Source organism: Rhopalosiphum maidis, chromosome 3, assembly GCF_003676215.2.
Source record: "Rhopalosiphum maidis isolate BTI-1 chromosome 3, ASM367621v3, whole genome shotgun sequence".
In the NCBI taxonomy this organism is placed as follows: domain Eukaryota; kingdom Metazoa; phylum Arthropoda; class Insecta; order Hemiptera; family Aphididae; genus Rhopalosiphum; species Rhopalosiphum maidis.
This window is the reverse complement of record NC_040879.1, coordinates 72,947,960-72,965,059: the sequence shown is the minus strand read 5'-3', so window position 1 is coordinate 72,965,059 and position 17,100 is coordinate 72,947,960. Positions and strand designations below refer to the sequence as shown.

The following is a 17,100-nucleotide window of genomic DNA, read 5'->3' as shown; positions in this document are numbered from 1 at the left end:
TATTAGATAACTATTAAGATGATAGTTGTAGTATAAAATAAAATAAATTTTTTTTTTTTTATAATTACTTATAATTCAAAGTTAGCAAAAGCATCTAGAAGTTTAGATCGTAATTTTTTTAAATATTCTTCATATTTTGTAAAGTTTTTTCGAGTTTTTCAGTGTTAGCTTTTAATTTGGCAGTAACATTTTGTCCATCTTCAATATGTTTATCTAAGACACATACTTCATGTTCTTGAGTTGTTATATTTTTACGGAGGTTCCTTAATTCAGTTTCTCTAGCTATATAAAAATAAATAAATATATATTAATAAATAAAATAAATACCAACCTTTATTGAAGTCTAAGAATTCTTCAGTAAATTTAAGTATGCCATGTGCTGCATTATGTTTTTACTAGATGTATTTTCTTTTTTAATTCTTTCTTGATCTTAAATAGAATAAGTACATAGATAATTCATAATTATTAGCAATGAGTTTGTAATTTTACAAAAATTCATTCTGTAATATAAATATTTTTCATGCAACTATTTTTATTCAAAAGTTTTAGTATAAAAAATTATAACCTTTTTTAAGTTGTTGTCAGTAATTATTTTTCTTTTTTTAATTCTTGATCCTAAATAAAATAAGAAGTAGATGATTAATAATTATTAATTATGAATTGGACATTTTATACAATCTTAATCTGTAATATATATTTTTCATGTGTTTTCCATAACGTAAATAAAATAAAACATTTTTTAATTTGATATTATGAAATCATAAATGTATAGTTTAATTATCATTTATTAATTAAAATAAAGAATTGTTGTAACACATTAATGAATTAAGACTTTTATAAATAATATTATTTAAAATTAAAAAAAATCTTTTTTAAAATATTGTTAAGTTAATATTTTATATAATATGTGGACTAATATGTCATAAATATTATATTAATTTTAATATATTAACTTTTTGTGAAAATAATATAATTGAATATTCAACTAACTTTTTGGATAGGAGTATTAATTTTTTTTTGTTTAATTTGCTTTTAATAACATTTTTGTTTGTATCAGTTTTTTTATAAGCGGCTAATTCTTCTTCGTCATATTTCACTCAGTCTTGTTCAGCAGCTAAGATATAGCTGAAAATATAAAATATTTCTATATAAGAATAGTTTAAATTATTTCTAATAATAATTGGCGTGTTACTTAATAATATATTGAGAATTAATAAGGTAATTTTTTTTTTTGTCTGCCGACAACTGGTTCCACCCAGTAGCTAATATTTTGGTTATTTTAGAAAATGATAAATTTGAATTTTCAGAATGAAATTCTACACGCCTTTTAGATACAAATCGTATGTATCCTACAAATATAGACAAATAGGGAATGTATTTTTAATAATTAAAAAGTTTGCTTTAATTATTACCAGTAATCGGAGGTTTTGAAGCTGATTTGTCACGCAAATACGGTGTAGTTTTTTAAACTTTAATTTTATTGACTTTTTTTGGTATGGTATTCTCGATGAACATGACATCATCTTGACCTATAACATTTAAAAGAAGGCAATAGGTACTCGATGGAACTAACCTATTATTAAAATACAAAATTATGTGTTTGTCATTTGTTGTCTTATAAATGCTTCTTTTCACACATTTTTCTTCGTTTTTATTCCATTGCTTCTACATTTGGTATACGTTTCTGATTGAATTTCTACTAACACATCAATAGCTAAATAGTTTTAGCTAACTAGCTAAAATTATTCACTAACCAATGTATATAATATTATGCTCATTTATAACGAATTGCTACATTCAAGTACGAGTAGACACTAATGCATCACAAATACGTATTCATCCGAAAAAACCTAGAGCCAACAAGAATCAGTCCTTACTCCTTGGACCCACACTGTTCAATATATTTTGTTAGGATATACCGAAAGTGAGTTGTTAATACACCAATATATAGAGATGGTATTAAAATACAAAATAAAATTTTTGAAGGCTCAATATAAAACATTGAATAGGTAAAATATTAGTGTGATAGTATTATGTTAGTATTTTATTGATGTGCTAAATCCTTTATTAGTTATCATATAATGAATAACATTATAAGTGTTATTTCGTCATGAGTTATGTATAATGTAATATATAATCCAGACAATCCAGTAAACGTTGTTTGAAGAAATTATTTTCTAAAGTTAAACAATGATTCATTATTCGTGTGTTTTGTTCGTAGAAAATATCGGATCCACCCACCGAACATAATATAGGTTTAATAATAGTATTACAAATTAGTACATATTAATTACTAATACATTACTGATAACATTTAATTTGTTTAGAATATATTTAATAGGTAGTCGATAGTAGTATTTTATTTTTATACCTTTACAATTTTGAATCAATCGTTACAATTATCATATATATATAATGTTTCTAACTAAATATTATACCTAATTTGTTTTAATAAAAATACTTTTATTTTTAGTAATTAGTAGATGTATAATAAATAATAATATATTAATTGTAGGAAAGTGAGTAAGAAAAAATGATAAATATACTAGGTACTATATTATTATATTACGTAAAAACAAAGTGATATATTTTATAGGTATTTGAACAGGGGTTTGAGTGACAGAGTTCCCCACTGATATGTTTCATTTTTATATGTAAAGCCTCTCCTGCAATGTATAAATTATAAGTGTTACCATATTTTATGAGTGCATACATATACATATGTACTACTTACACATTATATATTAGTGCTATACCTAACTGAAAAGTAAATGACATCAAAAACCAATGGCGGCTCGTAAATAAAGACGATGGGGCGGTCAGACCCCCTTCTAAAATTATTATTTATTACTAATTTATAAGTTTAATATAAAATTTCAAATTTTTATAATATTATTGTAAAAATAAAATGTATTTCCTATATTTACACTAATAAATATTATGAAACATTATCAGATAATGATAGCTTATATTTTCTGAGAATCAATTACCAATAACTATTTGTCAAAACCCGCGAGCAGCGAATGCAATTCTTGGGCGATGATAAAAGTCGCACGTCATAACTATGATTGGAATACAAAAACTAAGAAGAGGGAACACAATATAACACTGCCGCCGGGCGATGATTTTAATCGCCCGATATGCACGGATTTCGACACTGTGTGTGTTTATTGTTTACTTTGTGCCGTCGTAATTCGTAATTAATTATTATTTCATTATTTCATTATCATTATATATGTATTAAATTTATAATTATAAATTAATAACTATTATTAATATTATTTGTATTCGATACTTTCCATAAATAAGCAATTTATATCGCCCTCCCACTTTCAAAGCACACGAGCCAACGATTGTCAAAAACCATATAATTATAGTAATAATTAACATTTTTCTTTATCTTTATTGTACCTATTGTATTTTCTAACACACGTCACAGGAACCAATTTAATCTAAAATGTATACTCTTATAATATTTAACCATTATAATTCTGTATGTAAATACATATTTTTACTAAAACATGATAATTAAGAGGATGTCAGCGTAAATAAAACATATGCAACGCCGTCTCGGTGACATCGGCGGCGTTAGCCCCACCCATTTTCTCGTAGTGTGGAGACCGCGAGCGGCGCGAGTTATCGTAACGGAGAGGCTCATTATTATTGTATTGGCGATCGTAACATTAGGATCTCGCGTTTCGTTTCTACATAATATTAACAGGGTGCTCTCACAACTCGCATAATAGATCTTAATATTTCTGTACAGAGAATTGCTTTTCTACCTTTTTAGTCAGGTGCCCGATGTGCAATTGAATGACTTAAACTACTAAGTGATATTCTGTTTAGATCTCAAATTTTATCTCCCCGGTTTATGTCGACTAGCTATCCCATTGATATTATTAAATCCCATCTCAAAAAAGACTTCCCTGCGTAGGTTTATTTAAATTTAAATTGTAATGTAAAAGTATGAATCTCTATGTGAAATTGTATAAAGGTCTCAAAATTGACTACAAATTTAAATTATATATTTTATCATCGCATAATGTTCACTAAAATCGAATTACAATAAGGACTTCCCTATGTAGTTAAATTGTAATTACTAAGTGAAGTAAATAAATTAAATAACTATGCGAAGTTTTATTAATGTCTCAAATCAACTTCACATTTCAATTTCTATTTATCATCGTATGGATTTCAATGGAATCTAGTTACATTAAGGACTTCCGCACGTAGTTAAATTTGTAATTACTAAGTGAAGTAAAAAATTAAATAACTATGCGAAGTTTTATTATTGTCTCAAAATAAACTCACATTTCAATTTCTATTTATCATCGCATGCAATCAAGTAGAATCTAGTAACAATAAAGACTTATATATGTTGATAAATCTATGATTACTATAAATAGTTAAAATTTAATCCCTATGTGTATATATTTGTTAATGTTTCAAAATAAAAAATTTTCTATTTTCATAGTAAAATATATTAATTATATTCATTGTTTGTATACATGAATATAGTTGCATAAATAATAACCACGGATATATAAGTATTAAAAAAAATAATATTACTCGTTTTAATTTACAACAATGTAGATACAGACAACAGGCGTACTTTATTATAATTTAATACATCGTAACGAACGCGTGGGCCATGGGCGACGGGCATTTGGCTATAGGTTTTCGTAAAATTAGTAAATCTATAATAATATATTAATATAAATAAAATAATATATATAGTATACTGTTTACTATAATATATATATATATAATGTATAAAAAATACATATGATCGCGCAGGGTTCCCTGGACGTTGTTATTATTCAGATTGCATCTTGTACATTTTTTATTTTTTTTATCGATAAGATATGCAGTCATGCACTGTATTTTAGAAATTAAATGACGGCCATTGTAATTGAATATCTGTGTATCCATGTCGGTCATCCGTGGTTGACACTTTAACAGTTATCGTTATAATATTTTGTCATTACTGTTGAAGACAGTAACTAATGTGTTTAGTACTGTTTATTATTTTATATGCGTTTCTGTGACTTGTGAACTGGGAACTTACTCGTGTGTAACTGCAGTGCACGTGATATTAAGTATTAGTACCTGTACGCTGTACCAGCTAATATTAAACCTAAATTGTACATATAATATCGTACCAGCTACAAACTAAAAATTATAATGGCTACAAAACAGGTAATTATATTTTTCAATTAATATAATAATTAGGGTTGTGAATTTGTAGGAAAGTGCATTTTTTTATGGTAATTGTGAAACGTAGCCTTATTATTAGCACATATTGATTATGTAATCCATTTATAAAACTTTTATTTTGCATTTTTTGACGTTTTTTAGTTTTTAGATCCTTTTTAAGTTTATTTTCTAGTATTTTAAATTTAATTTCGTCAATTAACATCTTTACAAACCTTTTAAAAAAAATGTTTCAGCCGTTTCATCAGGCGAATAGCATTAGGTATTAAAGAATCAATCAACTTCAAAATAAAATTCAAATAAATCAACTTTTTTACAATTTTTTTTTATTGAATAAATACATTTTTATGCATATAATATTATAATAATATCACTATAAATGTTAAATTAAAAACTATTTTAAGTGCATTTTATACCATGATTTTAGATTCTGAACGAAGTGAATTGTGATGAATGTATTGATTTTACAATGATGTGTTTTTTTTTATTTTTTATTTTTTTTGTGCTTTGATTTTTGACTTCAGCCCATCTTTGAGAAGGAAATTGAGTCTAGTTGGCACTTTGGGGGTCAAAAGTAAAATATTTCCAGTAGTTTTAAAAAGCGTCAGGAAAAACCTTGAAAAAGTAGCGGAAAAACGGGAATTTTTATGCATAACCAATTTTTGACTAAATCGATTTTTTTATTTTGTTGTAACTCAAAAACGAATCATTGTAAATACTTGAAATTTTCGTTAAATGTTTGTATTAGCGTTATCTATTTACGGTTAAATTTTCAAAATATTTAGAATTTTTTTAAACTATTTATAGACAATTGAAATTTTTGATTTTTCTAAAAAAATTTTCTTGAAATGCCGATAAAAATAATTGGCTTTCAAAAAAATTTTTAAAATTTAATACAAGGCTTATTATAAGTTGTACTTATTGTAGTAAAATAAAAAAATCAATAATCGTTAGTCACAATTTTTGTTTATAAGCATTTAAGCTCAAATGTTTATGTAATATATCAAAATCGCGAAAACTTGCAAGGAATTTCGAAGTTGAAAATTCATAAATATTTGTAATTTATATCTTAGACTTTAAAACCCAATACAAGGTTCTCTATAACTTTTTCCTCAAATAACAGAAAAAAAACTCCAGCGTTAATATAGAAACAATTTTATGAGCGTATGAAATTTAATCTTTTACGAATTAGTGTAAAATAACGATATATTACAATTTAAACATAGGTAATAATACAATATATTTTAGACTGACAAATCATCTCCTTCAGAATGGTTTTTCGTATACATTGATACCTGTCATTGCATTCAAATTTAACACATCAATTATAGTGACCTACTCTCCTTCTTTACTATACAGCAGAGCAATACCCACTTGCCCACCCTTTTTTTGGCATTTTAAATGCATTTTTTAAGGTTTTTTAGTGCATTAAATTCACAGCCCTAATAAAAAAAGTTTAATTACGAGTCTACATTTGTTTAAGTTCTTTACTTATTATATTATATTTAAACTCTTTACATCCCTTAATCCAACGCATTAACTTTATGTATGTGCATATTATTGCATATTATTAAGGCATTAGTAGAAACAATTATTGCCAATAATTAATAATAACAAAGTAGATACAAGTAAGCTTTATTATTTAATATTTTTGTAGTACTATATTTCTTAAACAGAAATAAAGTACCTACTAACTAATAATTATTAATATTAATTATATGATCTTATTTATATTAATTATATGATCTTATTTATAGTTTATAATGCTCAAAGTATTTCCACAGTGGTGTTTTTTATTCTATGTTTCACTATTATATTATTTAAATATATCTGACTTGATATTTTTGAATAAACATTTTTGGATTATGGGTTAATATTTTTTTAATATCGTAGATTAAGAAAATTAAACCACTGGAAAATATGTCAAAAAGAAATTTTAATCGGCATTCAACAACAAATCTAAATGGCATCATCATCAACCATGGTTCTAAAACCAAAACTCTCTAATATAAGTCCTGCAATTTCAAAAGGTAAATCTGTTAATATTCAATCTCTATCAGTGGTTGGTGAACAGTCAGAAGATATTCCTTTAATTTGCAATAATATTTCTAATACAAATTTTACTGAAAAAATATAAAAATATGCCGGTATTCTTATAATAAACATCTTATTTTATTAACTGAAATTACACTGTTCTTTTATTTCATAAATTAACATGTTAAGTTTACAACATTGTTTATGGTTTTTACTTTATGTAATATTATACAGAATAGGCAATGAACATGTGAGGTGTGAACTAATTGGGCAAACCGAACATTATGTAAATATAATGCATATATGATTTGTGATCACTATCCACTTACTATAGGTACCTATATTTTATTATAATGTAAATAACCGAAAAAAATTTAGCTGGATTTTTTAAAATTGTGCCAAATGTGTGTGATTATAAAGAGCATAAGAGCATTAAATTTAAGCAGCAAGAATAATATTTTAGATATTAATATGGACTTCTAATGGAAGTTATTTTGTTACAACACATGGCTGTTTTTATTTAATACTATATGATTTCTATAGGTTGTCTATGAGTAGTTGATATAATATGTCATAAGTGCTGTTCTATAGTAGTCACATATGTAATTACCATGTGCAGTTCTTAGGTAGTTGTGCAATATGCAATAGAAGAGGCTTTATTGACTACATATAGTACTCACATTTTGATATCGCATTTGTACCATCACTCAACCTGGAGTTTGGCATCCATATTGTATCTCAAAGAAGTAAATAGGCACTTAATTGTAACTTCACACATATCAGTGTGATAACTATGTGACTTCTATTATATGGGATTTTGCACATCGAGTGTAGCTTAGTACATATATAGTAAAAAAATATGTTTAAAATTCAATAATCTATTTATGTACATCATTATTTTAATAATTTAGTTACATTATCAATATTGATACGTTAAATACAAAGAACACAATAAACAATTGTGTAATATTTGTACATCGAGTAGATCTTCTTTATTTGTAAGAATTAATATAAAACTACCATTCCATCATTTCAATTTAATCTGACATTTCCCTCTACATTTAGTAATCATAACAAAAAACTAATAAAAAAAATTGTTGATGATTTTAACAAAAAAAAATCATATTTATTTATCAAGTTTATTAGGCTTTAATTATTTTATGTTTAATGTGATCTGGTTCACGAATATCAGTGATTAATAACCGTTTACCATATTGAAGCATTATCAACTCTGGGAGTAAACATTTGGTGTAAAATCTAAAAAAAAAATCAATCGTATTAAGTTCCGTCTTATTTGAATTAATTATTTATACTTACAGACTTAACTGTTTGACCATTTTAGTCGACCAAAATTCATTATCATACTTAATATTTATTGTATGATTCCAGTTTTCTGTGAATATAAAAAAATAACAGTTTGTTCTCCCTGTTATATGCAGTTGGCCTTGCACTTGATAATAGTAGTCAATGTTTTTTTTTAATTTAATTGTTTTTGTATTTTTGTCAATAATACAATATTTGAGCTAAAACAACATTTTTTAACATAAATATACAAAAATATTTTACATTTTTTTTATAATTATACAATATACAGTTCTTATTGTAGATACAATAATAAATAGTTGTTATTAATAAAAATATATCCTACTTTTTATTGCATCTTCTAAATTTGTATTATTCTTGGCTGAAAAAGGACATTTGATCTCGATAACAAAATTATTTTCGATAAAACCATCTTAAAATTATTTAACGAGATAATGATTGATATTATTACAACAAAACATAAACATTAAAGATAATAAATTTATAAAAGCCTAAATGTATATATTTTCTGTAGTTGAATATTTCAACCAAAATTTCAATAGTAATATTTATTTTACCTGGACTAGCAGCCAAGTAAGAAACTTCAACATCTATGCAAAGTCCTATAGATTTTATTTTTAAATTAAATAGATCTTCGAATTTAACTTTTGCTACAGACTGTATGACTACCATATTCTATGGTTTTAATTTTATGGTTAGTCTGTGAGTCTGTCCATATAATAATTCATGCACCGTATTTTTACATGAGATATTTTGACGCATTTTATATATTTTCCCGAACTTGAAAACAGTCAACCGTTTTCTCCTCTTTGTGTACCAGAGTTGCGATTTTGTTTGGTCTCTCATATTTTCTCTTATTGTCCTATTATTGCACATTATTTTAAACATATATACACATCTAAATTAAAATCTTTACATTGTAAAACACTAAAATTTATACTAGTTATACTACCTTTATCCATGTTTTTAATTTCATTAATAAAATTCAGTTTCATGTTTGCCAAATCCTCATAAGAACTTTAAGGGGGTAATTATTCTGCTAGACCATAGTTTTCATCAGAACCCGATGATTTAAGCTGCTTGTTACTGTATTTTTTTCTCATGAATAATGCTCGTCGTCTTTGATTATTTAATTTTTGTCTTTTGGCATTTTTTAAAAAAGTCTTACCAAACATACCTGTTACAAATTAATAATACGAAATAAATATATAGTCCTATAATATTTACTTTAAAAATTATCTATTAAATTATGTATTATGCATTATATAATATTAGTTATGTATTTATTAAATAACTGTATTACCTGGACTTTTTTTCATAATATTATTATATTTGGTCCGTAAGTATTCTTTTGAATTAAATGCTATAACTGCAGCTTCAACTCTAGCATTATACGAGTTTTTTTGTGACATATTAATTCGTTTTCCCCCAATATACTTATTTATCATGCTGTTAAACTGTTCGCATACATTATTTTCTACGTCTGTTATTAAGCTACTAGAATTAGCGACTAAACGATTTATTGCATTTATTATTTTTAATATCATGCCATTGTTTTCAGCTAGTACAACTAAATTTTGTTCCAAAACTGTATTTCCTTGACAAAAATACGAAGCGCACTTTGTATTATGTTGTCCTGGTACATGGTATTCAACATCGAATCTTCTACATCAATTATTTAGAACTATAATTTAGTAATTAGTTTTGATTAGTGTTGAGATGTTTCAAATATTTTGAAAATATACCTAGGTATATTAAAACTCGTGTTTAAAACATCTAAATTAATCAAACATTGTTTTGTTAAAATAACCACAAAAACATCTAATACTTTGAATATTTATAAATAATTAAATGCCTATAGAATATTATATAGCATGTGAAAAATAAAACAAATTATGGAGTCTGGTACGAAACGTCGATGATCAAAATGTCGACAAATTACATTGTCGACAGGTCAATATGATGACAAATAAAAAATATCGAAAAATAATTAAATTTTATAATTTAACGTTGAGATAAAGTGAACGGTATTCTTTTAGATTCAGTATACAAAGATAACGATAAAATAAATAGTATTTCCCATGCGACCGTGTGGTTAAATCAAATAATTTCGATTTAAAACGACTAACGCACGAGTACAAGTATTTATGAATCTCGCAGAGCCTGGTGTTAATTTAAGAAAATGGTGATCAAACGGGTCAAAAAGCTAAATTTGTATTAGGTAATTATTTTGAAATATATAATTTTATTTTGAATATTTCGTGTATTACAAAAATATATCAACATTTACAAAACATCGACTTGGAACATTAACTCTTTAATATTACTGTAAATAATTCAATCAAATTAAAATATAATATTTCATTAGGTATATAGTATATATATTTAAGTGACATTTATCGGAAAAATGCTATCTTAAAATGTAGTAAACTTATTTCCTTTAAATATGTATCATTAGCTTGCTTTTCTTCTGTCGGTTTGCATTTTGGACAGAACCATTTTTCTTTAGGCTTAGTAATCAATTTGACGCAAAAAAAAATGGAATCATTTAATGGGACACTAAAATCACAAAACCAAACAATTAAAAAATTATATTTTAGAAATATAAAATAATGAAACAATAGTTATAATAAAAATAGAACATAAATAAACTTCAAATGGTTAAAAAATCAAATAATACATTTTGTAAATTAAAGAAAGAAATGTGGGAAAGTTGATAAAGAGTTATTAACACATCATAGTTAAAATCAGATTATAGTGCATATTATATATTTTCATGATGTTTAAAACGCAAATAGCCTATTTTTTAGCACATATATGCATAAATATTGAACAACATTTATTGCACAAAATTGTCATCTATAATTATAACTTATATTTATAAGTTTATAACTATAAGTAATCATCTTATGTTTTAAAATCATCTAAATGTTTTATTTTATTAAGGTTTAATTATGCTATAGCTATACCAACTTTAAGTGGTCAAGTACACAAAATAAAAAAAATGCACAGAACCTACTTGAAAACATAAAATGTTATTCTCATTAAAAACTCATTAATTTTGTAGGTACAATGTATATTAAATTATTATTAAATATAATAGGTATTATTTACTTTTGAAATGAGATATTCTAGGAGATGGTAAACTGAGACAATATTACATCTTTTCTAAAAGTCGATATGTAAACTGTGCTAATTTTTATAAGTTCCATTTTAAGTACAATATTATACGACACAGCATGTACTAACCTAACTTGTGATAATCTTGTACTTGTGTCTTCTGAAGGAGCCGATATTTAGTATATTGCGTTAAAACTCAAAAATAAATTTGGATTTTCCTTACAAATTTGTCTCCAACATAACATATTAATTAAATTATATATGTACATAATAACACATACGTATATATGATGTAATGTTAATTTTTTTTTGTCGCAGTTTACATACAGCCGATATTCTTACATATTTCCATATTCCCCTTTTTAGTCGATAGTTAATTTACTCATTAATTATGTACACCTATAATATATTAATGCAATTAATAATAATAATATAAATAATAATCATACAAATACTTACTTAAAAATTTGGTATAGTATTACTTTTCAATTTTTTATACAAATCTTGAAATAGTTGAATAAATAATAGTACTTATTTTATTTATATGGTTCAATGTAATTAAATATCAAACTATGTGTTGTTTTATTATTTATATGATCATATTAAGTTAATAATAAGTCTGTAATAATTATTTAAATTTCCCCACTAAATGAAAACCAATTATAGGGCCGAATTCATTCGTGGGTTTTATTTCGTGTGAAGAATGGTTATATACTTATATATGCGCTCTTGCGATAACAATCACGACAAATTGTTTAAAACTTTAAAAGTACTGTTTGAATTGTATTAAGTTTGCGAGTCTTGTATTAGCTTATATTGCTTAGTACTATTAGTACTGTTACGAACATGCATACAAGGCACAACTATGTAAGGCATGGTTTACCAAATGGCGGCAACACATTTTGTCCGGCTCGCAGACAAAGAATAAATAACACATATTACGACAAAATTATATGTGTTATGATTGTAAATTATTATTTTTGTTAAATATTATCGGTTTTTAAATAATATAAATATGTTACTTAGGATTTTGATGGCCCTTCAAAATGTTTAGATTCCTTATGAGGCCCTTCAAAAATATTAATTGGTGACCCTGATGATGGCCTGATGTAAGGTTTCTATACACAACGAAGACAACTAGGTAAGAAAGAATGTGTCCTAAATATGATAAATAAAAAAGTAAATAAAAATTGTTGATTTACCATGAAATATTTGACGGTTGAAATACACTGTCAAAAATCGAAGTCTTAACTTAAATAAACTGTATTACTTTAAGCATGAAACCATATTTTTTTTGTAAAAGTATGGTTAATTAGTAGTTACGTCTGACAAGTGCTGCACTCATAAATGGAAGTACCTAACCATTGATATTTGGAGCCCATCCTATTTACCCGGCGTACAACAACAGTAGGTATACTGCTATATCAGCTATGAATAATAGTTCATAATCATAAATAAGCCGATATGGAAATAATTATATCGATAATAAATATTATTTAATTTTATTCGATTTTATATTCATATTCGTGATATCGTTTTCACACAAATGAAAACTATGTATCGTTAAGTTGTCATATATATGGTGGAAAACGTATGATTTAAAATTTAAATCTTCATTTATTAAGATAATATGTAATTAATAGATAATATAATTTATTTATTATAATCTTATATTATTTAAATTTTAAATAATTAACTGTATTTTAACTAATATTAATAGCATTATTCTTTATTTTTTGAAAAATATAATGAGCCTCGTTGAACAGATTTGGTCGTGGCCCATAAATTCACAATTTACAGAAATAAACTTAATACAGCGGTTCTTAACCTGTGGTCCGCGGCCCCCTGGGGGTCCGCGATACTCATGTTGGGGGTCCACGGCAACTTTAAGAATATTAAAAATAAAATAATTTATATTACAGTTTTATGAAAAATTAAGTTTAATAAAAATAATTATAAATGTGTATGTTTTGTTATGTCTATATAATTTGTAATATAAAATAATTATTATAATTTTAGTTATGATAACATTCGATGTTTTGTAAAAAAAAAGGTATTCGACAAAAAAATTTTAAGGGGGTCCGTGTTCTACAAAAGGTTAAGAACCGCTGACTTAATATAAACATTCTCACAATGTGAGATTCTTATTTAATTTATTTTCTTAAGTCTAAATGTAAAATTATAGAACACCTTTAAAGAACCATATTGATTGTATCATAATCACAATACTATTATAATAGCATTTTACACATTTTAAAAACAACAACCACCAGTTTGCTGTTGGAACACTTCAATTGTATCACCTTCTTCAAGATTTAAAGAAGCTGCCGTATCAATCTCGTTAACCGATCGTCCATCGAATCGAAATCTTACTGAGTTGTAAGCAAGACCCTGAAATGATCAATTTTGAATATATTAAAATTATTAATGTAAACAAACCAGTACATAAACTTAGTTAATACTAGCCATATAAATATTAACATTTAAAATCACAATTACAAAATGTTTTTAAATATGAAAATTCATCATTAATTTACATCATATACAAACAATTTTTTGTGTATTAATACATAATTTAAAAGAACACCATACTCCCATTGTCATAATATTAGAGGATAGACATATCATTAAACTTTGATATTTTGATTTTAAATTAAGTTATAAGTATGTAAAATATTACAATAAATTAAAAAAAAATAAAAATAACTATTTCAACAAAACACAGACAATGTTGTTACCTTTAATAATATATCAATCATAGTTAATACAAAACTAAATATTAACTACTAAATGTAAATTTTCCACAGACTTTTTAGTTGTTACAATTTTATACATTTGTCAACTATTAATTGTGCTTACACAAAAATGCAGATGTAGGGACCTTACTTCTCTTAATAGCAAATAAGATATACAGACAATTTAATTTATACCAACAAATGATTATTCTGAACAGAGCAAATAACTTTAATCATTGTGGGTTATATAACAGCTTTTAATTAAACAGAAAATAAATAAGTTTTCAAATGAATGTTTAATAATTTGATTTTAATTATAAATAAAATAATATAATGATTATCAAAAAACAATTGATATAATTATATTTAATATTTAAATATACAATACATACAAAAAGGTATTAAAAATATTTTCAAAATAATTTAATAGACCTACTTGAACACATTAATTTAATAAGAGCCTACTTTTTTCACTATTCATTGGACATTTTAATCTGTAGCAAGTGAAATTGTTTTGTGTATTTAACATGACTAAAAAAATTTCCAGTGTGCTAACAACTAACAGTTGAATGATATTATAATCAGACTATAAGATACATACTTATGACCAGAGTTAGGAAAAATATTAACTAGATCAGTGGTCTAGTGAGATAAGTGGTCGGCAACCAGCCGATCATTTCATAATTTCAAAAGTTTAGACAATATTTTTTTTTTTCATAGTAAATAATTTAAAAATGTAAAATTTATATTTTTATCTGGCCTGCAAAATCTTTTTAATTTGTGAATGTGGCCCGAGAGTTCAAAAAGGTTGCCGACCACTGATCTAGATAATAATTCAAATAAAAATTAATTTGAATGATTTTTTTTATAATTATTTCAACAAAAATGTATTTAAATAATTTTTAAACATAATGCAAATATAAATATATATTATAATTATTTACTTTATAGTTTCTTCTTTAGATAGTTCTATATTTGTTTCATTTACAGTATTTTTCTATTTATTCTAAATAAAAGAAAATTTACAATCGTGAATACAATGTACAATGCCAACTATTGTTTTTTAATACATAAATGTATTAATTACCAAAATACCAACCATATTTTAACTAAATTAAAATAATTGAAAATTATTTGAATAACTATGTTTAAAAATTAGTCAAATATTTTTTTTATTTGAATATCATGATTGAAAATGTTTCAAATAAATTATTATCTAAATAAAACTTTATTTGAATAACGCCTTACACTGCTTATGACTTTGTTTGCTGACAATCAGTGAATACATTTGCACAATGTAATCAATTCCTAAGTGAATTCTCCATGAAATATATCCCATAGACAAATAGTTTTTAAATTAAAATATTTTGAGGTAATTTAATTTTAAATTTAGTCAGTAGAACTATAATTGTTGTTACAATTGGAATAAAATATTTTTTAATAATATTTATACTTACAGTTTTTTCACAGTACGCATTCATCAACTTTCTTAATTGAGTATTTTTTCTAATTTTAAATTGTATTAACCAATTATCTTGTCCGAGAACCTTCAAGTTAATACGTTCAGAAGATACCTAAATACAATAAACATTTTTAATTATTAATTGAGGTTTAAAAATTAACAAAATTACATTTTGTATCAATATAATTTACAATCAAACATTCTAATTTTGCATATAGATTTTATGAATGTTATACGATATAAACATAATGTTAATACTATATTATTGCGCACAATATATAATTGATTTGTATGAATCAGATGATTATGAACTAATAAAATCTACTTGTCGTCAAAAGCTAGTTGACTTATTGTGCTAAGTATAATCAATGTAAATGATAAATCATAATTGTTTTATGCTATTTAACATATATGAAATAAACAAGCGTTCACAAGAATAAAATAGAACATGTTGACAAGCCGGGTAGAATCCAACGCCATGAAATACTAAATCTAAGACGGAAAATACGGCAAGAATAACGATTGATGAAGTAGAAGGCAACAAAAAACCGCCGTTGGCATGTAGAGGGCATGAACACATGTCGTATACGGTAAACAACTAACACGACCGGACCGGTCTTGTCTTGTTATCCGAAACCATTACGAATAACGGCAAAACACATGCTATTTTTCCGCAAATATTTGTAATTACTTACTAAAGAATTCATGGTTATTTTTGGATAATGTTCAATAAAAAAAATAACGGTGACGGCAATAATGAAATGTCGGTAGTAAATATGCCGATAAATAAGCAGACAGCAGCATGAACACAGACGTTAAACACTGACGCCAAACGACAGAGAAGAGCAACAATATGAATATAAGGGTAGTAACAAACTATCAAATTCAGGTAAGCAACCAAACGGAAATATTGGATAGTAATCTGGTCCATAATTTAATCGATAGTGTAAATGCGTAATGCATTAAAATCTTGCTGGTGCGTCCTTTGATAGGTTGGTATCACCACTGACACAACACAAAGCCAACGCGGGAAGCGGGAAGCGGAAAAGGGAACAAATAATAGCACAAACCAATAATAATAATAATAATAATAGCCACATTGGCGTAATTCCATTAAATTTCAGCAGGTGCAAACAGGTGCGGCTCCAGCCCCCCTCCACCTAAGAACATAGTATCATACATATTATATTTTTTGTTATAAAGTTTTTTGAA

General features: G+C 25.4%; 1 protein-coding gene and 1 pseudogene across 1 annotated transcript; both read right to left on the bottom strand.

Annotated features, from left to right (window-relative positions):
• Positions 1 to 68: 68 nt before the first annotated feature.
• LOC113558343 lies at positions 69 to 1,464 on the bottom strand (annotated as a pseudogene).
• A 12,423-nt stretch (positions 1,465 to 13,887) lies between these two features.
• On the bottom strand, positions 13,888 to 16,712 carry LOC113558471 (small ubiquitin-related modifier 3-like). The gene is made up of 3 exons (XM_026963931.1): positions 16,584 to 16,712; positions 15,884 to 16,000; positions 13,888 to 14,082 (listed from the first exon to the last, which is right to left on the bottom strand). Exons 1-3 carry the CDS (start codon positions 16,593 to 16,595, stop codon positions 13,945 to 13,947), a joined length of 267 nt encoding a protein of 88 aa, XP_026819732.1. The 5' UTR covers positions 16,596 to 16,712; the 3' UTR covers positions 13,888 to 13,944.
• Between the last annotated feature and the right edge of the window lie 388 nt (positions 16,713 to 17,100).